This window comes from Pundamilia nyererei, unplaced genomic scaffold (assembly GCF_000239375.1).
Source record: "Pundamilia nyererei isolate P.nyererei 1_Seehausen unplaced genomic scaffold, PunNye1.0 scaffold00382, whole genome shotgun sequence".
NCBI classification, from domain to species: domain Eukaryota; kingdom Metazoa; phylum Chordata; class Actinopteri; order Cichliformes; family Cichlidae; genus Pundamilia; species Pundamilia nyererei.
Window position 1 is genome coordinate 26,411 of NW_005187783.1, and position 24,719 is coordinate 51,129.

Below are 24,719 nucleotides of genomic sequence, written 5' to 3' on the forward strand. Positions count from 1 at the left end.
TCACATTAAAGGGAAACATTAAAAGTTTAATTACAACAGAATTTGAATTAAAGTGAACCTAGTTAAGAACAACTGGACAACATGAGGACAAAGAAAGATTTTGTTTTGGTTTTTCAACTAAATGTGCATTAAATGGGAAATTAGCTGTGTTGTGTGGTGCAAATCATTACACTGCCTCGCAACATGCAATTTGACTGTCTTTATTTAACTGCTCTGCAAGCCAGCTTGTCTAACCTTGAGGCTGACAATGTCCATAATGCATCAAGAACACTGGCACTAGGTAATACAAAAGACTTAAAAAAATCCAAAATAAGCCTGTAAAGAGGCAGCATGCATAGGTTTTCTCCACATGCTTTTCCCTTTTCTGTGTTTGGAACAACAGGGATTTGAGAACAATGAAATTAAAATTACCTTTTCCTCTTAGCTTTGTACATCTCAGACCAACACGAAAGCTTTAGAAAATATAATCCAGTCGGATTTTCAACAATGATCTGACAGGCATTGACTCTTCTCTATGTCATCCTCTGATCATGGATGATACTTATCGTTCCCAAAAAGTTGTGTTCTGTGCCTTCTGGGGGATTTTTGTTTCTTAGAGGCCTTGAACTTCTGATCTCATTGGCAGAATTTTAGGAGTAATCCTGTTTTGTCTGCATCTGAGGCTGAATCTCAGGTGGTTCCTGGAGTCAGCCATCTTACTTGCTGTTTTCTCGTACTCATGTAGTAGCTTTAGGCAGTCTTTGCCAAAGTGGGTTAAAATGTCTTGATGCATCCAGGTAAGGAAAACCACCAAGTCATTGGCTCAGGTATGTGGATGACAATCTCAGGATGTACCACAATTCACTGATCACATTAACTCGGTAGACAAACACATCAAGTTCACAAGGGAGGATATGAAAAATGACAGACTAGCCTTCTTACACTGTAAGATTTTCATCAGTAATGGGGGTCATTTAAAAGTTGATGTGTACCGTCTACCTACGCATATGGATCAGTATTCAAGGTTTAACTCTCATCATCCACTAAAGCAAAAACTGGTTGTGATCAGGATGGTACAACATAGAGCGAACACCATCCCCACAGATACAGCAGCCAAGGAAGCAGAAAAACATCATATCAAGATGGCCTTGAGTAAATGCGCCAAAAACTGGTCTACCCCAAGGATCAAATCACCAGATACAAACAGAGTAATGTAGTGTACGCTGCTAAGTGCCAGAAGAATTGCCATGATTTATACATCGGGGAAACCAAACAACCTCTGGCAAAGTAGATTGCACAACAAGAGGTAACTCATCAGGCCAAGACTTTGCAGTCTATATAATCCTACAGGCTGGTGCATACTCTTTCCACTAACCTGTAGGATGAAGCTGTAGCGGTACACATCCTGGACAGGGAGGAGTGCTGGTTTGAGTGGGGAGTGAAGGAGGCCATTTACGTGAAAAGGGAAAGACCATCTCTGAATTGAGGAAGGAGCCTAAGGGTACATCTTTCGCTATCTTACAATGCTGTGATTGCAGCCATTTCCCAACTCTCTATGAATGGTACTGATGGCCACTGATCAGTTGTCATTGAAGAATAGTCTTTGGTCTCTGGTTGTTAATAAATAATAATTTAATAATTTCAAATATATTAATAAAAGTTCCTAGAGGTCATCCAAGGTCACCCAGCACCTTTCTTTATTGTGAAAACATTGTGAAACATAAACCATGATATTTTTATCATGATCACAGTCTCGAAAGTAAAAAAAAAAATAGGTTCACCGTAATAGTTAAAATAGACTATGCATTAACAAAATACAAATTAATCAGAACAACATAGGTATTTTTTTTATTAGAAAAGGTAAATACGGGCTTTTGACCTTGAAACTTTCATTAATGTTCTTACAAAAGCATTACAAACTAACATTTTAGAAGCACAAACCAGCATAAATGTTTGCCATCAATTTTGTTTGATTTGAAGAAGGTGGGGTCAGCTGAGACTGAAGAAGTCACTTGGATGAGTGACGAAACATTTCTCCCACTGAAAGCGTTACGTCCACATGAACAGAATCAACATTTGGGGATTTTTTTACCTGGATGATTAAGAATGCATCAAGATTTTTATCACATTCTTAGCTCAGTGTTAAGCAATTTGCAAAATTTTATCCATGGTGAGAGATCTTACTACAAGTTCATAAACAGGTGTATTTGATATAAAAAATTTGTAGAGTTCTAAGGTCATATTTTTAATTTTCACAGTTTCGATTACCTTGTGAGATAGTGATCAAACTGTACATGTGCTACTAAGTGTGAGCAAGTACTCAGCGGCAAATGTACTGGAAAATCGAAATAAGACTTTCAGGTGTTTATTGCTGCGCTATTAAAAAATCTGGCTAGATGATAAACATTTGCTTATAGGTAGTATTGAATGGATCACTGCAAAAACTTCCCTGTGAGGTGATCTGATGTGAGTCCATCTTAAATGTGGTGAATCTTGTCATAAAATGACTGTGCAGGATAGACGTGTGATTGGTAGTGCCTTCTTTCAACCCAGGATGGAATAATTACCATGTCATTTCCAAACCTTGGAGTGCTAGAGATAAATAATGTTCTGCAGTCTCGCTCTGTCCCTCCCTCTCTCTGATATGTGAAAACAAACAATGATTAGCCTGTCAGATTCAGGTCGTGATTATCCTGATCAGTTTCTAAAACGACCCGTTTCATGCCTCTCTGATTTGGATGTTGGCTCTTCTTTTCACACCAAGGAGTGAAAAGGTTGTTATCCCCAAAAACCATAGAAAGAAAAGAAAGATAGAGGTAGGGGAATGTGGATGATGGACTAGGGCCTCAGTGGTGCTCACACAAGCCAGAGGGAAAAGACTGAGAAAGGGGGCAAAAAATGTATATTAAAAGAACAGAGGTCATTGCTTTTAGGTGTGATGAACGTTCAGAAGATAAGAAAGGCAACATCTCCCATTTTTAAACAGACATAGTAATTTGTTTTAATTCACTGTTTTTGTTTGTTGCAGTGTTAATGGAAACCTTCAATTGCAAAACTCTGATAGAAACTGACAGTAAAAACAAACAGCATTTTGCAAGGGATGCACAATGTCTTAAAACAATCCCTTTCATTACAAAAGCCAGTAGTTCAACACCAGATGTACATTTTTTGTTATTGTCACTAAATAACAAAAAAGCATACCCATGTTAAGTACAGTCTGCCAATTGGTACAAATCTCTTTTCAAACTGAGAGACATGAAAGAGAGAAATTACCAGCTTTAATTCTTCCTGTCATTTTGTGAGAGGTTACAGATTGTTGCATAAAATTCTCATGCTCACAATGAAATATGGTAAAGGAGGTCTGCTGATTGTTTGCTGCCTGTGACACTCTGCCTGCACTGATGTTTGTCCATATTGAAACATATGATTTTCAGGTTTTCTCATATATTCTGTCTTTTCTGTTAATGCAAGTTATATATCAGGTGATAAGAACTGTTGTGGCCTATTTGCTGAGACCTTTAATCAGTCTCAGTTATTGCAGTTGGCTTGCATACTCTACAGTAAAGTCTAAAATTATTAAATCTTCTGACCAACATCTCACAATCTGACTCCTATACTGTACATTTTGGTTTAAGAGTATCAATGATTTTGTATTTTACTCGTGTCAAAAGACAACACATTTACTCTAAAGGTCTTCATGAGTCTACCGATGTCAGTAGATCTCTATAGGACTGGATAATGGACAAAATACTAAAGATGGGTCTTAGCCTATAAGTCTAAATCGTGAAGTGGCAGCAAAAGTACCTTAAATCTGCTTTCATTCTAATAGGCTAAGAATAATTGCTTAATTTATAAAGTCCAAATCAACAGAAGTCTGAAAGTCTTTACTGCAAAAATGTTTGCTAATTCAACCTTTTTCTTATAAGTTTATGGTCTCAGTTCCTACTTTCAATACAGCTTCAGTCTAATATGATCTTCACTTTGTGCATTATAGTTTAATTTACAGATAATGATGAAACAATGTATGCTTCTACTTACTATTGTATGGTAGTGAATAATTTCCTCAGGTTGTCAATGAAAAAGGAACTCTTAAGACTGCAAATGAGCAATTATGTCACAGTGGCATAAATGCTCATTTGCAGTTATGCCACGTTTTACATATAGTCTTTATTTCTGACCTTTTTTTAACCCAGGTGTTATTTCTATATTATTTCTGGGTCAATATTAAAAAAATAAATAAGCAAATTCACTTTAATTCACTGTGGTACATTTTTGCACAGACAGACATTTTTGTACCCATGAAGACCTCTAGTTTACTCTGAAGTTAATGAGAAGACAATACTTAAAAATCAGGGTCTTTGTTTGGTGATTTGAAAAACAGGAAGTTTATGAAATATAGTCTTTGGGTCATTTGTGTCTAAATACATGCAGAAAGAGTTTATTTTGTGTTAATCTACTCAAAACGACTGTTCTGTAACCCCCCAGTGCTGGTTTAGAACATAAACAGGAACAATTTCTAGAGCATGTATACATGGTATGATATTAAACAAATATCAATAGCATTAATAGGTCTGCATTACTTAAGTCAGATGTCCACTCCATACAAATGTAGCTAACATTCCCTCCATCTGTAAATATTAAAGTCTAACATAATTATAATTATAATAATCTTGACAACATTTTTGTATACAACCAGTACGAGTAAAGAACAAAAAATGACAAAGAGATGAAAGTAAGGGGTTTGTCCCAAATAATTACAAGTTCATATTTCCCGTTCTTAAAAATATTTAAAACTACACATAATTGAAAAAATATAATTAAAAAGATTAGCATAGCACAAGTGCAAATATATCACTATAATGGTGTGAACAAAAATACTACAATTCTGCTTTCAACAACCAGACGAAAGGATAATTATTACACATTAAAATATGATAATACCAGGTTTTCAGCCGCAGGGCAACCTTGTGTTTGACTCTTTCAGTTTAATTTTGAGGTATTTAGAATTCACTTCTTATATTTGCTGTAAATTTGCTGTTTCCTGGAATAGACATGAATATTCAGTGTGGTTAAATTCAAGACAAATCCATTTGATTAAGAGACACTTTTTAAAAATAAGAGACACCATTTTAAAAATCTTTTTTTTAGAATCACAGGTAAAAAGAGACAATCCAGAATAATATGATTCAAAGAGAAAAATATCCAACAAAATTCAATTAAAAGGTGAAACATTTGTTACATCCTTGAAATCTCAAAAAAAAAAAAGACCCTCAATGACATACTTGTTTAGCGGGTCAACATCAATGCAGTGCAGATTAAATCATGCACTTAATGTGCATCAGTTTATGGTTTCAGTTGGAAAAAACAAAAACGCACACACACACACTCCCACGCACACACATACACGCATACACACACACACGCAGGTACACACACACACAAAACACTGGAGTTCAACTCAATTTATCTTCAAAATCTAAGCAGGAAGGACAGAATCATAATGAAGAGGAGACAGTTGTGTGAGTGCACACTCATTGCACCGCCGCTGCCATCCTGAACTGCTCTCGGTCCTAACAGGAGATAGAATGAGGAAAAACATCTGGGTAAGTTTCACCACTAAGGAGTTTTCTTCTTTTGGTGTGTCAGTACTTAAAAGTAAGTAAAACCTCCCGTCTGTGAAAAATCCAGCATTACAAACATATTTGTGTTTTTTTAAACAACAACTTAAAGAGTAATAAGAGCTGTAACAGTTATTATGGTTTGTATGTCATCTTAATAAGATGGCATGAAGACAGAATTTAAAGGTCACAGTACTGCAATTTTGATGCAGAAGTTTTTGCTACAATATATTAGAGTTCAATTTTAGGGACACCTGGTTGTGTCTTTGATGGTATGTTCCCCTGGGTTATCTTGCAAACAGTTTTGCATTCATAACAAGAAACAAAATGTCAATGGTTAATATATCAGCAAAAATTCAGTACACACTCAGCTGACGGAAATTGAGAATGTGCTTTAAAAAGTTGTTTGACAATGCACACCCACAGACTGTATGGCAACAATTATGTTTTAATACTGATAAAGTTAACAATGACTTAAACCAAGAGCCTGAAAAAGTGACTAACTGTATTATCTATACCTTCTTTTGTTTCGCCACAAAACATAAGATTTTTTAAGGTTTAGAGTTAGGAAAAAGAAATGCAGGATATTTGCATAGCGAGAATCTGGGAACACAGTAATTAACACTGTAACTGTCAGGAGGAGTGATTTTTACCCCTCAGTTGATTGTTTACATTTTAAAATTGATCTCATACTCAGCCTGTAGTAATCATTCTTTTTGTTTTTTTTAATCTAACTACAGTCACCTATATATTTATTTATCAGTCACATATAACTAGCTTTTGGCTGATGTTATAACAGTCAAAGGTGGGTTCTAGGTAAAAGTGGACATTTTGTTTTTCTTTTGATCTCAAACATTCCAAAATTCCAAATTTGATAAATAATCCCCTTTTTTAAAAAAAAGTCATGAAATTTGAGACAATCAGGTTTTATTTTAACCCTTTAAGACCTGCCATAGAACCAAGTCCGCCAGAGCTTACTTTATATTTTTACATGCTGTAGTGGCATTTTTGGGAGCATTTCAAGTATCTATACATCAATACAACTGTTATAGCCCATATTTTAATAATATGTATGCATTAAGTCCATAGTAACTGCATTAATTGAAAAAAAGTGCAATAAACTACAAAAAAATAGAAAATCGTTTTTGTTTTTGTTTTTTTACATATATTTCTACTTTAAATTTAAGAGGCTTTATCCCTGAAAACTTTAAATACAAAAAGTTGCAAAAAATAGTTTACAACAACAGGAAATTTATTTTGAGTGTCTTCATAGTTTTATTTTATGTTTTTGTTCCTGCAAGCGGTTTTTATACAATTTTAAGGTCAGGTTTCATATGCAAAAAAATTTATTGCGCTAGCTTACGCAGTTCCGGTTCTACAGGGATTTAAAAATAGTTACGCAAAACAGAACGTGCCCGCTCCGACCGGCCTTAAAGGGTTAATAGAGTTACAGGATTCTGAAAATGCCAGAGGGTCAAAATATCCATCTTGCTGGTGTTAAAAAGTCGTGCTGGCTGAAGTTTTAAGTTAAAGCAAGTGATATATGCCATGGATCCTACTTTAAAGTACAACACAAGTAACAACACTGTCAAAAAACTATATTTAAAGGAAAACTCTTCAAGATGACATGAACTGCTCAAAGGTTTAGTAGGATAAAAATGAACCGTGCTCAGCAAGGTTGTTTTTTCAAGGACATTCTTAGGATTGAGAAGTGATTTAAAACACTTATTCAAATTGAAATGCAGTATTCCAGCACTGATATTTTTAACACATTGCTAAAATTACCAAAGTATTGCATGATGCATTTTATGAATACAAGCATGTAATATTTTCATCATGCCCTTTTTGGGGATGAGGCAAGTTCTAAATGAGTGTATTATAAAAGGATTTTGGATCATTTTTACATTGAAATTGGTAAAACAATGACTACTCATTTCCCTTGGCTTTCCACAAGTTTCCTTTGGGGGCATGTATCCAATTATCCTTCCACAGTGGATTATTCCTAATCCTCTCTACTGATAATTAGAATAATGAAAATCACTCATAGTCATAGTCCAAATCAAAGTCATTAATACAATTCTGTTATGTGAATGGACTGCTGGTTGCAGTCACAAGGACAAATCAAATGGCAAAGTAGGTGTGGTGTTTATCTCTGCAGTTTCACACGTTAAAGTGCTGGACCTCAAAATGTGCACAGATTCACACAAGAAATTTGCAATTTTGTTTGGTTTTCTTCTGTAGCATGTACAGTTGAAATGCAGCAAATATTGGTACAATGGATCACAGAAGAACAAACAAACATGATAAATACTTACATTAGGAAAAGCACATGCAAAGAATCAAAATGAAGCCGATGTCACACAGAGAGGCAGTTAGGTTTGAGAAGAAAAAGATGAAACACAGTTAATGAAACAGACTTCATTGACCATTTTCACAGATTTGCATATGTCACTTTCCTTTGCTGCTCACCGTCCTCAGAGATCCTGCATACCACACAAGAACTCTAACATGTCAATTCAATAAAACCACAGAGGGTTAAAGTGCAATTTTGACTGGTTCAAAAAGCCAAGACAAATGATTTCACTTTTTTTCAAATGTAGCAGAGACTCATCGTCTCTGAAATTCTAATGCAGCCTAACTTACAATTGTGAAAATGGCAATGTTCCACAGGCTCCAGCATGCAATTAATACTATTGATCCTCGACAGCTGACGTTCATGCTGGTGTTGAATACTAACCTTGCAAAAGTGTTGAGCTAGTGGGTTCAATTACCACTATACCAGGGAAACAAATTGAACAGAGCAACGTGTCAGAAACAGAAAAGCAACATAATGATATCAGTTTCAGACAGTTCAACTGACAAAACAGCAGCAACGCATAAAAGCAACGGTGGGGCCCTAAAGGCAAAATGCTTTGTTTTAAGTACCACAAATAAAGTAATTTTATCAAAATTTTAAGAACAGCAAACATCTGTGCACTCTCCAAATAAAGACCCTTTAACAATGCAATATGTAACAAGGACCTTCCATCAGATTTGTAAAGAATTTTTTTTATTATTATTTGAATGGCCGTCTGTCATATAAATAATTTTTAAGGCTTTATTCAGACATTGCAGTATGATTTCAGAAAGAATTTTAATGCTTACATGAGAACAGTGTATTTAAAGCTCACACAGGCTTGACACAGGCTTAACTGATTTCCAAGAGTTCTATAGACTTATATGTATAGCACAGGTATTTATTACCATGCAATTCACACTACAACCTGGTTTGCCTCTTACCTGTAGTTATTTTTATTTTATTTAATAACTGTACAGTACTCTCTGTATATAGTAACCACTGTCCTTAATGTAAATATGTAAGAAAAATTGTGTATGTTTCTGTTCCGTGTCCAGTGTACTGTTTGTTTGTATATGTGTCTTTTTGGCTGCTGTTACAACCAAATTTCCCCTTGTGGGACAATTAAAGGATTATTCTATTCTATTCTATTCTAATTATTTTCCTTGTGTGTGAGCAGAGAACTCAGGAGCCACACACACAAATAAGCCATGATTGTGCACACGAGGGTGTATGCTCAGCAGTCCCCTTAATTTGCTGTATAATATTACACATATATTATCATGACAAAACAAACAAACAAAGCCTAACCTGGGATCTAACAAATTATACAAATTAGAACTTTAGCCAAAAAATAGACTTAAACATGCCAACAAAACGTTTATCAGTCTAGTCCCAGAAGTGGCTATTCACTCACTAACTATATTCTGGCCTTATTTTTGATGGAAGCCATATTAAATAAGCAGAGCAGATGAAGAGGACATGATGTCAGACACAGGAACAGCACAGTGAATCCAATACATTTTCAAAATAAGAAGCAACTCTCCACTTCTCAAATTTTTCTGGTGAGATTTATAACTTCACAGAGGACAGAACAGTGGAGATAGTGAAGTTAAAGACATGCACCCAGGGTAGTACTTGGTTAATGAAACCGTCTTGGACTGTATTCGGTGACTTATTCTGCTTTGCAGCCTTGGTGAGCTCAGTGTACAGTAGAGCTGGGCGATATATCAAGTTTTTAAAAAATATCGATAAATTTTTATACGAGATATAAGATGTGACCATATCCTTTATATCGATATAGTCTATGTTACGTTATAATTATACTTGCGGAGCCGCAAGTTTGCCTCTCTTTCGTCCACTTTCGTCTTTATGCAACGTTACTCGGCCTCGCCTCTCCTTCACTGAACACAACTCCCCCTCCTCCCCCATCGTTTCACCTGCCAATGACAAGATGAAAGAGGAAAATCTCCGTTAGCATCGCCCCGTGCGTGGGGCTGGACGGCGTCAACGTGTTAGCTAGCTAACCACGCTAACGAGCTAACCACGCTAACGCCATGCAGCCCAGAGGTGCTGCACGGACTAAAATCCTTTCATTTTCTCAAAAGTTGACAGCGCGCCTTATGTATGAATTCTGGTTGTGCTTGATGGCCGCGAACCGATTTTATGTGGAACACGGCGCTCAGCAATCTGTCAAAAAATTTTTTAGTACGACTTTGGTAAGCTACGGAGCTGCACCGCTTGATGGATTGTCGGAGCATTACGGCTGAGCCTCGCGGAGTGATACGTACTGTGCTTCAACGTAATATTACCCTACTGTGTATAAGGACCATAAATGGCACCTGTTAAGAGACGTGGTTGCGAAGCGGATTACAAACTCCAGGCTGTCAGTCACGCAGTACAAGTTGGGAACAGAGCAGCTGTGAAATCTGTCTTTGTTATTGTGCTCAGCGTCTTTTAGTTTACATTTTGACTGCACATTTGTGAGCTTTTTGTTATGCACAAAAACAACATTGTTTTCTTTTATTTATGGAGCATTATTATTTAATAAATGCTCATAATTTATTTTTGAGTAAATTTTATGTACATCTGCTCTATGTTAATAAAAGTGCCTGTGTGACATCTGGGACACAGCTTTGACTAAGAACTCTCTTTTTGTTCTTACTTTATGGCTTTAAAAAAATATATCGAGATATATATCTTATATCGCCATCCAGCTAAAAAATATCGAGATATGAATTTTGGGTCATATCGCTCAGCCCTAGTGTACAGTACATAAAAAAATTCTCCACTGGCTGCAGGTTCTGGTTTGAGAGGCTCCACAGCAGCACAACAAGTACCATCTTGGGCTGTAGAGTGCAATTCTGGTCACTACATGTGACAGTGATTAAAGACCCAGCTTAGTGATAATGAGGACCACTGCAAGAGTGACCTGATTAGCAGCAACTATCCATCCATCCATCTTCTTCCGCTTTATCCGGGGCTGGGTTGCAGGGGCAGCAGCCTAAGCAGAGAAGCCCAGACCTCCCTCTCCCCAGCCACCTCCTCTAGCTTATCCGGGGGAACACCAAGGTGTTCCCAGACCAGCCGAGAGATATAATCTCTCCAGCATGTCCTGGGTCTGCCCTGGGGCCTCCTCCCGGTGGGACATACCCGGAACACCTCACCCAGGAGGCGTCCAGGAGGCATCCTTGTCAGATGCCCGAGCCACCTCAGCTGGCTCCTTTCGATGTGGAGGAGCAGCGGCTCTACTCTGAGCCCCTCCCGGATGGCTGAACTTCTCACCTTATCTCTAAAGGAGAGGCCAGCCAACCTTCGGACGAAGCTCATTTGTTCTTTTGGTCAGTACCCACAGCTTGTGGCCATAGGTGAGGGTAAGGATGTAGATCGACCGGTAAATTGAGAACTTCGTTTTTACATTCAGCTCTCTCTTCTCCACGACGGACCGGTGCAGCGTCCGCATCAGTAATCCGCCTGTTGATCTCCGGCTCCCTTCTCCCATCAATCGCGAACAAGACCCCAAGATACTTGAACTCCTCCACTTGGGGCAGGAACTAATCCCCAACCCGGAGTGGGCACTCCACCCTTTTCCGGTTGAGAACCATGGCCTCAGATTTGGAGGTGCTGATCCTCATTCCAGTGCGAGCTGGAGGCCATCGCCCGATGAAGCCAACAGAACCACATCATCTGCGAAAAGCAGAGATGAGATTCTGAGGCCACCTAAGTGAAAGCCCTCCGCCACTTGGCTGCGCCTAGAAATCCTGTCCGTAAAAATTATGAACAGAATCGGTGGCAAAGGCCAGCCCTGGCAGAGCCCATTACCCACCGGGAACGAATCCGACTTATTGCCGGCAATGTGAACCAAGTTCTTGCAACGGTTGTATAGGGATCGAATGGCCCGTAGCAATGGACTAGACACCCCATACTCCCGTAGCACCTCCCACAGGACACCCCGAGGGACACGGTCGAATGCAGCAACTAAACATCAAAATAAAATGACTGCATACAACAACGTTTGTACAAATCTAACATATTACACAATCTTAGTTATAGTTCCTGTTGTCAAGTATCATAAATGTACTTACCAAACAGAAGGAAGCTTGTATTTGAACTCCCAAGTGTGTTGATGGCAACACAGGTGTAGTTGCCATAATCTCCATCAGACACATTAAAGAAGGTCAGCTTTGATCCTAATCCAGTACTGACAATCTCCATACCATCAAAGTCATTAAAGATCCTAAATGAGTGAAAAATATCAAATCATATCATTCATGTTTTCTTTTTGACTTTTTTTCCCACACTTTTTAAAAAAAAATCAGTTTAGATAGTATTGGGACTATAAATTTCACAGCAGATCATTAACCATCAGTAACTTGTGTGCACACACACACACACACAAAGGCACACGCACATATTCACATACCTTTAATTTGTCTATTTAAAATGCAAATGTAAGACCAATTACCTTCTGTTATCTTTGTACCATTCAAAATCTGCCTCAGGCACTGCATCAGCCTCACACTCCAGCACTCCTCTCTGGCCCAGTGTCACTCCAACATCTCTGCCCTCTGACACAGCTGGAGCATCTACAACCAGACAGAAACACACAGGGATGTTGTGTGTGGGAGTAAACGGCAGCACAAGCATTGATAAGCAGGAGACAGAGGTCATGGCATTTTCCTGTCTTGACTCTATGCCACAACTACAAGTGAACAGATAATATCATTCAAATTATACATAATACTTAGTACAGTACAGATATTATAATATAAATAATAGTTGTTAGCTGTATGTCCAAAATATAGGCAAATGTGCCCAAGTAGTCAGCTACTGCTCATGGGCCTTTCAAACTTGCTTTGATTTCAGGGCTCTCTGTGGTAACTAAAAAATGATAACTACACACAGACAATATGAATAATAACTTGTACTGCAAAAATAAAGTAAAACAATGAAAATGCCACTTGTGATAATAAAGTATAATTCAATGCCACAAAATCAGTTTTTTGTCAAATAGGCCAAAAAGCAACATCAATCATTATTACTAAGTGCTAATGATTTATATAGCATTTGGCATTTAGGTTTGACAAATGAACCAATGATTAAGGTTGCAGATTAATTTCCTGAAAATCAGCTAATTTACCCACAATTAAACAGAAAAAGGTAAATTAACCATGCTACATGCATTAGACTATTATTAGATATAGGTTAATTTAATAACAAAGTAGTTCTAATTTGAACGTATCTTTCATTTAAAATAGCACATACTTCCAGAGCACATACCCCTAACCCTAACCCCAGTCAGCCAATCATGTAGTAGTAGTAATAATAAATAAAATCCTGTAGATAAAGGTCACAGGCTTCAACTAATAACCGAGTCAGAAATCATAATGTGATCATAAAAAAACTCCAACCAAATCAGTAGTTCTGGGTAGTTGTTCTGCAGATGGAAAAGCTTTTATGATTAGAGAAAGTTTTGAGGTGTGCAGACATGTAATTCATCGTGACACGTGAAGTAACATTATACATTATGTAGCTGAAGTAAACTGTGGCAACTATAGTATAGTAAACAAAAGTATATATACTGTCTCAGAGGAAATAAAACACATTCATGGGGAGCATATTGCTCATAATGTGCATAAATTGGGCAAACTGGGGCTAAAGATGGATGTTTACTGAACTTCTTCAGTGTGTTTACTGATGCTGTGCAAATCTGGCACTGTCCCTGACTTCACTCTACATGATTTATATAATTATGTTATCACCAGCAAATCAATTATACGAGATCTGAAGCCCTACAAAAGTTTGGATGCTTATCAGTATTTTCTGGGCCAGATTGTCCAGTGGGCATTATGGGCATGCAATCTTAAACCACAAATTATCAAAAAGTAGATATGATATTTTTTATTATAAAAATTGGCCAAATACAGTAGTCTTTATTTAAATACAGTAGTCTAGATTCTATCTCTCCCTTTTTCATCTACATTGCTAGTGATCTCTCCCTAAGTCAACTAGCTAGTAGATGCCACTGCCATGCAAGCTAATCTTGTGGTTAGCAGCTCACAATTAAGGTAAATCTATATATGACCCAAAGGTTTGAATGGCTCTAAATGAAGAAGCCAGGCTTTCCTCATAACCCAAAAAGCAAGTTTACAGGAAATATTTCTGTTATTTCTTCAACATTCATCTGGGAGCAAGACTGTGGCAATGGCAAGAATTGTTGAAAGGAGGTAAAAGATGAGAAGATCATAAGGAAAACAGACAGACAGAGAGAGAGAGAATGAAGGAGTAAGATGATAACAGGTGTGCATGCAAAAACTTTAATTAAACAGTATTTTCATCCTTTTTAATTTAATGTAAGTTACTTTAGAGGATTTAGCTGTCACGACCTGCGGGATCGGCAAGGCACTGATCATAATCTCCCCACTCCTGGCTCTCCTTTTCTATCTCTCTCTCCCCCTCTCTCCCTCTCTCTCCTGTTTTGCCAGGGCTGAAATCATGGTGGGTTCACGCCCTCGGCCCACGCCTTCCTGGATTGGGAACACCTGGGCCTCATCAGACCAACTGGTATTTTAGAGGGAGGAGGTCAGCTGTTCAACGCTGGATTGTTGTGAAGACTCTAGTCAGTACATGTCGAGCCCAAGTTTCCCGTGCCTCCGTCTCAGAAAGTTAACATGTGTCTCTGTGTTCTAGATTCCCCGGACCCGTCCCCATGTTTCCCTGTGTGGAGTGTGGAAGGAGTGACTGGTCACTAGCAGAGAGAGAGGTTGTAGTGAGCGTGTGTGTGATTCCCCTGTTTTCCCTGGAGCCCTGAAACCCGGCCTCTCACATCTTGTATATAGCACTATCCTCGCACTGTCTGTAAATACACTTGGTGAAGATCTTGTAAATAAACAGTCTCTTTTAAAACACAACTCCGGAGTCCTGCGAGTGGATCCTCAGAGCAACCCATGACATTAGTAAAGTTGTGTTGTGTTTATAACTTTTTTCTCAAAGATACAGCCTTTGCATTTCAAACTATTCTGTGTACTATCAATATGTCTGATTATTGCAGAAAGAAATCTTATCCTCAAAACAAGTCGGCTAGGGCCCAGAAAACATTTCTGCCCAGGGGTCTGTAATTTTATGATCCAAGTATCTGGGTATGTGTCTGAGTATCTGGGTCAAGATGGGTAACAAGCAAAAAAGCTGAAATACTTTTTCAAGAAAAAAAAATCAAAATATGGAGATTACAGTTGATGTTTCAAGAAGGCAAACTACCACTGATGCCGTATCGGAAACTTATTGTGTACTTTTTTTTTATTGTGTCGCTAATACTCTGTCATACAGGTGAATTTTTAATGATATTCATATTTTTCTGTTTTTGCCTCTGTTACTGAAAATGTGTTTTAAGTGGATCTAATGAGCGTATCCTCACACTTAAAAAATAAATGTGATGTGACAATGTATTAAAACTTTTTATCAAAGAGAAAGCACTTAAAGAGATTTAAGATACTAGTTTCTAAAATTATCTGGGGTAATGTTAGCTTATAACATGTTGTTTGTCAGCTGTATGGAGACAGGAGGGTCACATGCCTGATACGCTCATGATAAACCAACTGGGAAAATATCAAAAATAAATAAACAATTTCATATTCTTCAGTTTAGGAGTGAGGCTTCAGGTGAGGAGGAAGAAGATGAAATGGAGATGAGGAGGAGAGTAGAAATCGAGGAGGTGAGCGAGAAAAAACTAGAACGAGAAAAGGAAAATATAAATGTAAAAATGGTCAAATATAGTTTCAAACAAATACTGGTAATTTGAAAAATTCAAATAGATTATTACTGATACTACTATTTATCTAATGCTGCTGTATCGGATAAATCTTTTTTTTATCTTCTTCCATCCAAATCAGCAGGAAAGTGATACAAATTATTCTATATTAGTCCTTGATGACTGCTGGACCCAACAACACATCAGAATACAGGTATTGTGGGGGAAAAAGTAGAAGCGATGTGCACATGACATCACAAAACCAAACAAAACATTATCATAAAGAATCAATGTCACCAATAACTAAAATTGGACAGAAAAGGAATGTGCTGAAGAAACTGGATTGTAAGTTGCTAGAATGTCTGTCTGTCTCTATGAACACATAGAGACAGATAGACATTCTAGCCTTGCAACATATTTGTGAACTGTCTAGGGTGTACCCTGCCCCTTGATTTATGACAGCTCAACCCTGAATCAAAAATGGAAGAAGATGGATATATTAGATATTACAGAATTTTGATCAATGTCAGTCTGGTAGGTACTGAAATAGTGGAACAAAAATCCACACAGTTCACAAGAATAGACTGTATTTTTTCTATGATCACCCATCCAACATTGTCCCATTAAAAGTGGCACAATTTAGTACCGTTTGTGTGAATTTTTGAAACATTTAGCAGCCGACTCACAGTTGACGGTGATGTCTACAGTCTGCACGTCTGTGTCAATATCATTGACAGCTGTGCATTCATACGTTCCTGCTTTCTGTCTGGATATAGATGGGATTTCCAAGTATTCATCATCTGACACCAGATCCCCTGTGAAAGATCATACACAGAGAGAGAGATTGAAGAGGGTCATTTGCAGATAATGTGACAAGTCAACAGCTGTGGCCATGTTCAGTATTTTCACCAACTGTGTGCCTGCAGGACACCTTAAAAGGGAAGAAGGAATATATTGATTACAAGGGCTGATGGATCATTGCAGTTGTATACTATAACTATAATTCACCTAAGTCTACTGATTTGTGCTTCATTTAAATGCGATACACAGCAACAAAAATTGTAGTTATTTGTTTTGCTAAAAAAAGAGAAGCTCATTTCCAACTATTGGAGTGAATATGAGTGTGAATAGTTGTGAATAGTTGTCTGCAGCAAACTTGCAACCTTTCCAGGATGTATCCCACCTCTCCACCTTTCATTGCTAGCCCTGTGACCCTAAATTGGATATGTAGACAAAAATGAAAGGGTGGATTTTGGCAACAGCAGGAATGAAGACAGATCCTGATTGGGCGTGACAGGCCAAATTCTAATACAATGTGCCAAAACCTGCACTTGTAAATATGGCAAATCTGTCTTATTCTCATGTTTCTTGTAGCACTCTGTAGCACCAATTCTTGACCAAGACCAGTTCTTGATTTAACATTTTTCATAGGATGCTACAGAATTTGGTGATTAATGCTTTGTTTGGTGCCTACTCTTTATCACTCATCCGTCAGAATTTTCATGTTCTGTACTTTTGTGTGTGCCTCTCAAGAGTACAAGCACACTGGGACTACTACTGAGATCTGAGAATAAGAAGAGGGCAAAATCCCAGCCACACTTTTTTTCATTGTATCAATTTGACATGCTTGACAGAGACACTTAATACAGCACTCAACATAAAGAACAAAAGATATAATTGACTTCAAGCTTCCTCCCAAGATGCTGGAAGGCGACAGTAATAAACTGTGCATGGATTCACTTTGCTGGGTTTGGGGACATTATTGAATTGCACCTGGGAAAGCTGTTAAGGATAGAATGCCTCACTGACACACAGTGACACACTCACCTGATGTGGAGTATCAAGAGAGCTCACATAGGTGTACGGGTTCCACTCCGTTCCATTTATGCTCCTCTTGTTCCCTTTCTGCTTTCTCTCAAAAGAGGATAATAGAATTTGCCAATAGAGACTACAGTGTCAGTTAAAGCCACTTTGCAAATTCCACTGAGGTGAGTTAATCAAGATGATCAAGTGAAGACTTTTCAGGGAGCTTTTTGAGTGCCCTGACAAAAATAAATTACAATTGTCCATGCTGGAAGTTATAAATGCATTTACCAGTTTTTGCACACTATTGCTAAAAAAAAGACAAATATTTTGTCTTGGAGTGATGCTGAAATTGAATGATGCAATATGTCTGTAGTCAGGCATATTTGTTTAATGTGCATGCTAAAGGACATATTTGACCAGAAATTATTCCAAGATTCATCAGTGTTACTGGATGCCAAAGTAATGCCCTCTAAACTACATATCTGGTTAGACACCATGTTTCATGTTCAATGTCCAGGATGTTTGGACTGGATATGTTTTGCCTGAATTAAGGACTAGGAAATTTAAGATGGGTATCATCTGGATTTCAAAGAAAAGGTATGCAGTGTTTTCTAATAACATTATGCTGTGGAAGCATGTATAATATAAATAGAATTGGTTCCAGCACAGAACTCTGTAGAACTCGATTACTGACTTTTCTGCATGAAGAAGACACAAACTGGAATCTATCAGACAGATATGATTCAAATCACACTGTAGTAAGATATTGGTCATCAGTTTTGAATGCTGCACTAAGAACAAACACGGGGATGAGCACACTGTTCAACACCATAAGATGAGTGAAACTTGAGTGAAACTTAAAATAAACTAATAACTACTTGTTCAACATTTTTTGAAATAAAACAAAGGTCAGAAATCACTCTAGTTATCTAATACAGATCAAGTAAGGTCTTTTCAAGTAATGGCTTAATTACTCCCCTCTTAAGAGACTCTAGTGTGTCTTCTGTTAATAACGATAGATGGATCAGATTTAAAATTGAAGCACTAATTAATGGTGAGACTTCTTTCAACAGTCTGATTGAAATAGGGTCAAGGAGGCACACTGATCTTTTAGAAAAATAAATTATTGAAGTTAACTCAGAAAGATTAATAGGAGAGAAAGAGTCTAAGTAAATATCAGCTGTTAAAAAGTTGCTATACTTAATGATACATCTGTGAGGGAGTTGTGAGTAATTTTCCCCTAATGGGTAAATTTAGTTTGTGAGAAAATTTCTTGGCTCAGCAGAGCTCCAACTATTTATCAGCCTAGCAGAAGTGCTGAAAAGAAACCTGGGGTGTTCCTGTTTTTCTCAGAGGGGTTATTTATATTATATATTTATATATTTGTGAGTCCAAATGAAGATTTTCTAAATGAGTGCAATGCCATTGCCTCTACTCCATCTGTTTTGTGCACATTTGTGAGTTATACCAGGGAGTCAAACATCTCTGATTTCTTGCTTTCTTTTTAAGGGAAGACAGCATCTACAGTCATACCCAAAGAGGATCTAACACGATTAAGAAACTATTCCACCTCGGTGAGAGCAAAGATTTCAGTAGCTGCTTGGTACTGTGTTGGCACATGGATTGTAATGTGCTGTCTTCCTCGCTTCACACCCAAATGGTTGCAGCAGATAGCCTCTCTGCTGCATCATTCTGATGGAGGTTTCTCCCTGTTAAAAGGTCATCTGATTGTTGGGTTTCCTGTTTTCTCTGTATTATTGTAGGTTCTTTACCTTGCAATGTAAAGCAACTTGAGGTAACTGTTATGATTTGGTGCTTTATAAATAAAAATTGAATTTAACTTAAAGAAAAGATAACAGTGAAGGAATTACCTCCTTAAATATAGTTAAAGTGTGTTCGGAAGGACTTCTATTGTAATGAAATTTATTTTCCAGTGTCTAACCACTTATCATAAAGTGTTAAGAATGAAACCAATTAAGTCTAATAAAAATTTAAATGCAGTAATATAAGCTGTCATTTTTTATCATCTACATAGACGCTAAATGAAGATGTGTTTGGTTCTAGACCAAACCACCAGGCTGTGGTTTAACAGGCTAATTTGGCTGTAGGCGTGAACGTGAGTATAAATGGTTGTCTGTCTCTATGTTAGTTCTGTCAAACTAGTGACCTTTCCAGGGTGTATTCCATCTCTCACCCTATGCCACCTGAAATATGCTCCAGCTCCAACAAATCATAAAGGGTCTTTACTTCTTGCACTTCTTACAGTATATCCTTTCATCAAATCCTAAGCAGGTGACAAACACAACAATTTCAGCTGCTCATAGTAGTGTTTAAATATTAAAGTGGATAAGTTTTTTCTTTCAGTTTCACAAAGGTCAAAAACTATGACTACTCTCCTTTAATTTTAAATTAATCTTTCTGAGCAAACCAGTGCTGTGCAAATCTGGGATACCTTTATTGCACCTTGGTTAAATTCATTAATTTTCCCGTTCATTCTGGGTACTGCCTAGGCAGACAAATTTAGCAGTCAGATTGTGTGGTCTGTGGAAGATAGCAAGGATCACTTCTGATCTGCCACAAGCCCCTAAAGCCATCTATCAAAGGTGAGGGGGAGCTGGGTTATGGCTCGAAGAGAGCCTTGGTCCAAGTCTGAAATCATCAATCTTTACGCACTCACACACAGACAAACACACTCATGCGCGCGCGCGCACACACACACACACACACACACACACACACACAGATAGATACAGAGAGAGAGAATCTTTATATATTCACTCATTTATACCCCAGAGTGCTTGCCATAGCTGGCCTCACACTGAAAGGCCCAAGGCTGGAGAAAAGTTTCATTGCAGGTGGGAGATACTGGAATAGTATCAGTTTGGACTGCATAGTCCAAACTGCATAGACTGGGACATTTTGTTCTCTACTCAAAGCCTCTTTTAGTCCGAGCAACTGTGCACTGCGACTCTATCAATTCTTAATCGTAAACACCCTTATCAGTCAAATACTGGAACCAAAATGGATATCAAAATGGTATATAAAAAATACCAACTAGAAATTTAGTTCGAACAATTTCAGAGAAAACTACGTGAAACTAGATGGATTGTCTTTTATCTTACTTGAAAAAGTCAAAATAACAGCTTCTCAAGCTGATGCTTGTTTATTTATATTTTCCTCCGATACAAATTCCATACATTCATTCAGTCCACTTCACTAAATTCTAGTTTTATTTATTCATGCAAAGAGGATCTTCATTTTGCATTTCAATGGACCTTCTCAGAAACTGATTTTGAATAGATAAATAAATATAAGCAACCAGTCATTGCATCCATTTTTATGATAAAGAGTGCTGACATAAGAACAAAATAAAGAATGCTTCTGAAAAATTCTTTGTTTTACATACAGATTCTCGGTCAAAGCAGTGTTTTACAAACAGATAGCAGGCATAGTGAAGGTTTAGCCACAAAACACACACAGTCTTTTCAACAGATATCAGAGTTGTTATCTGAGCTGTGTCTATAAAAAATATATATCTTTCCATGATTGGAAAACTTGATGTGAAGACAAAAACAAAATAAGAAAAAAGAAACCTGGCATAAACCAAATATGTGACGAATGCATGGTCCACACCACAAAGTATTAAGTCACCAATATAAATAATCTATAACCAATATAAACAATCTATACTATTTGTAAATGTATGTATGTGTACTTTTCGACCCAGCATACTTGAAAAAAAATTTGGCCAATCTTCTTAAATCCCTAGCCACATCTGTATTTTAACTGACTAATAGACTGTACCTTTAAGAGGTGAAAACCTTCTGATGTTGAGCAGAAAGTTAAGCAGCAATGAAATAAAGCATTGGATCCACTAAATCAGATTTTATAGTATTAGTTCCCAGCAATGACAGTGCTTCAGACCCATGTCTCACAAGTCAGATTAATTTGCAAGTTTCCCTTATTATGAATAAATATTACAAAAGGTTGATGCGAGCACCCACTCTTCTGCAAAACCTATTTTAGGTCCAGTTGTCCACTATCAGTTTATGACCACAATACAGTGGAAAAGAAAATCTTCTCCTCCTTTCATTAGTTATTGATTTACCAGTCAAGAGAAAGGTCTAATAAGGCATTGTACTTCATTTTTACCATTTTAACCAACAATTCTTTCCTTTTCAAAAGCATGATGCTCTCCAATAAATATTCCTTTAAAGGCACATTCTATTGTAGTGCATGACCAATTGTATCTTGAGCTTGTCTGGGCAACCAGACACATTCCTTTTACTATTGGTTGAATTTTAAAGTTAAGTAATATGAAATGGAAAACCTTCTGATTCCTATTGACAGAAGTGAAACCAAAAGTAAATCAAATTAAACAGCAGGTTGCTAAAACATAGAGTCATAGACCAATGGTGGCCAATACTTCAATACTTTGCTTTCTTTGGTCTAGCAAGCAAGTAATAATAGAAAAATGCCACTCAGCACATACAATGGAACATTGGGACATTCAGTACTGAAAATTCTAATCTTCTCCCTAATGCTATACCATGTGTATTCTCATCATTCAAGCTATCATTCTGCCTCCAGAACATTTACATCCGATTATTACCTTTGATTTAATTTAATTACCTTTCAGTGAAACTTTAATTAATTAATTAATTAATTTTGTATTAATTAATCAGTTACAATACAAGTATTATGTAAAAACAGATAATTTTAAAAAGTGAAATCCACTATGGGTCAAACAAAGTCAGTTATAGTCGGGATTGGGTGGAAACAAAGAGGGACAAGAAAAGACACTGTAGATGCCATAGTCCATGGTAGTCTTAGTGTTTGGAGTCTGTTTTCCCTTTGAGTCTAAGTTGGCCAGGATTTTTCCTCCCTACGTGGTGGAGTCTGCTTCCTGCTCTTCAACCAAGCACATTCAATAGAATCTTATTAATATAGCACCAAATCATAACAACAGTTGCCTCAAGGCGCTCCTCATCAAACTAAAGTCCTCTGCTGTATTCAAGGACCAGTCTGCTACTGTTCAGTGGTAAATCAGCCCCCAAATGTTATTTGTCTTCGCTTGTTTTCTATTGTGTTGATCTCTGTGCTTTTTTGCCTCCAGTCAACCCCAGCCTGGGTCGAGAACCCACCACTTACCTGCACAACTCACCTGACTCTTTCGAACTGGCTCACTCCATCTGTCTACATGCACCTTTGTGAAGATTTCAGTCCCCAGTTAACCTCCCTACCCTCCTGGATGTCCTTACCTCATGGCCACTGGATTCCCTCCCCCTGCTAATCATTGGACAGGCAACATCTGACTCACCCACACTACCAAGTAAGCCATTGGTTCTCGCTAGTTATCTTTTGGAACTCCCCTATCTGGAATCACTGGATTAATGTCCCTTTCCTCTTCCATAGTGTCACTTCCTCCTTTGGATCCATTACTCTGTCTTTGTCGCCCTTGTGAATTCTACTTGTTGCAAAACATTATTGTAAATAAATCTTTTGAATTCTGTTGCATTTGAGTACTCTATTTTGCTTCGACCAGACCATGACAGCAAAAACATGATCTGTATATGAAAGATGCAATGTTACTTCTTCCACTGGCTTGTCAGGTCCTGTCTTTAAACTTTATGTTTTGTCCAGCACAAAAACCAACTGCTCTATATTATCTTATTTTACTCTTTATTTGCTCTTACTTCAATTTAGACTCTTTATTTAAAACACTTTAATTATGCTGTACTCCATATGTCCTGAAATTAGCAAACAAGTCCATAAATTCAGTAAAGATGTTTTAATGAGGTCATAGATTAAGTCTCATAGACTTCTAAATAATCACAGAGGAGCTGTTCTCTGCTGACCATTAGTTTAATGCACTTTTGGCTCCCCACACCCTCTAGCAGATCATTACATGAAGGAACCTTTTTTTTTTTAAAAAAACAAGCGCGTCCATGCTCACAGGTCTGCACACGAGTGATCACACCCACAAATTACACCCTTTTTGGCTCCTACCTCAAAGCACACTGTGTTCTGTTGATCTTATGTGCTGCAAGTTTAATGCACTTTTCCATTAACTCAAACACTACATCCATGTGTTCTAAAAAAACAGTATTAAGAAAATAAAGTAATACGCAAAAAAAAAGACATCATTAAGAAAAAAAAAAACACCAATATATCAAAAATCTGCTCTGCATCTAGATTTTTTAATGTATAAACAAATTACCTGAAGAGGAGATGAGCTTCCAGCTGATGGAAGGCTCTGGTTTACCACTTGCTTGGCACATCAGGGTGATGTTAGAGCCTTCATTTACCACAACATCTCTTGACAGGTTGGTGATTTTTGGTGGCACTGTGAAGGAAAATCAAATATATAAACTCAAGCGGTGATGTTACTAATCTCAAGAGGCACTTCTGAAAAAGGATATCACTATGACATATGTCATTATCATTATTATTATTTAGCATAATAATATTTGACATATTTCAGTTTGAAGTTTGACACTAAAAAAGGGCCTGTATATTAGAATGGAATCTGTCGCTTGCCAAAGACATGGATTTAGACAAGGAAAATCTTGCAAAGAGACACAATGAAGCTGCATTATAGGTACTGTATAATGCAGAACTGTGTTAGACTAAAAAACAAAAAAAATATTAAATCTTAAGCTCTGATCCATCAATTTTAGTTCATTCTTTTGCTCTCTTTGTTTTTGCTCTAGGGTTTTTCCAAGCACCTAAACGTAACACAAGTGAATATGGATTGTCAGATTAATCAGCCATGAAAAAAATAATGATTGAAAATTTAAAATGTTCATTATTGTTTCCCAAAGGACTTTGAATGTTATCAGCCAATTAAATTGACATTTTTAGTTTTCAGAACTCCCATAGATATCACCAGCAGGTGCTCACCTATTACCAGTGTAGGGACTAACGCGTTGTTAAGTAACGCGTTACAGTTATTATTGTGGTCACGAGCACGGTAACTAGTTATTATGCCAAAATCAGGAACAATCGTTACTGGTTCAAGGGTTCAAGGTTCTTTATTTGTCACATGCATAGTTATACAAGTATAACACACAGTGAATTGTGGCCTGACACGCTCCTCGACATGTGCAAAAATTGGGGGGGGTGTAGAAGAAGAACATTATATATATCTACATATAGTATATACACTGGGTGAATGTGCAGTAGTAGCAGCAAGCAGGTGAATTCTGTACATTAATATGAATAGACATTGACT

The 24,719-nt window shown here is 37.3% G+C and overlaps 1 protein-coding gene across 4 annotated transcripts in view; it reads right to left on the minus strand.

The window, feature by feature from the left end:
* Positions 1-2,065: 2,065 nt before the first annotated feature.
* Positions 2,066-24,719, minus strand: part of ntm (neurotrimin) — a 129,889-nt gene continuing 107,235 nt past the window's right edge. Inside the window, exons 3-8 of one of the 4 annotated variants that reach the window (XM_005752804.1) lie at positions 23,706-23,831; positions 16,366-16,494; positions 12,398-12,518; positions 12,018-12,169; positions 8,335-8,370; positions 2,066-5,020 (exon numbers count right to left, since the gene is read on the minus strand). In XM_005752804.1, coding sequence (XP_005752861.1) covers positions 4,980-5,020; positions 8,335-8,370; positions 12,018-12,169; positions 12,398-12,518; positions 16,366-16,494; positions 23,706-23,831 — 605 coding nt within the window. In that variant the 3' untranslated portion in view covers positions 2,066-4,979. Of the gene's footprint in view, positions 5,021-5,376; positions 5,550-8,334; positions 8,371-12,017; positions 12,170-12,397; positions 12,519-16,365; positions 16,495-23,705; positions 23,832-24,719 lie in introns of those variants that run through there. The other 3 variants (XM_005752802.2, XM_005752805.2, XM_005752803.2) reach the window with 3 other exon arrangements.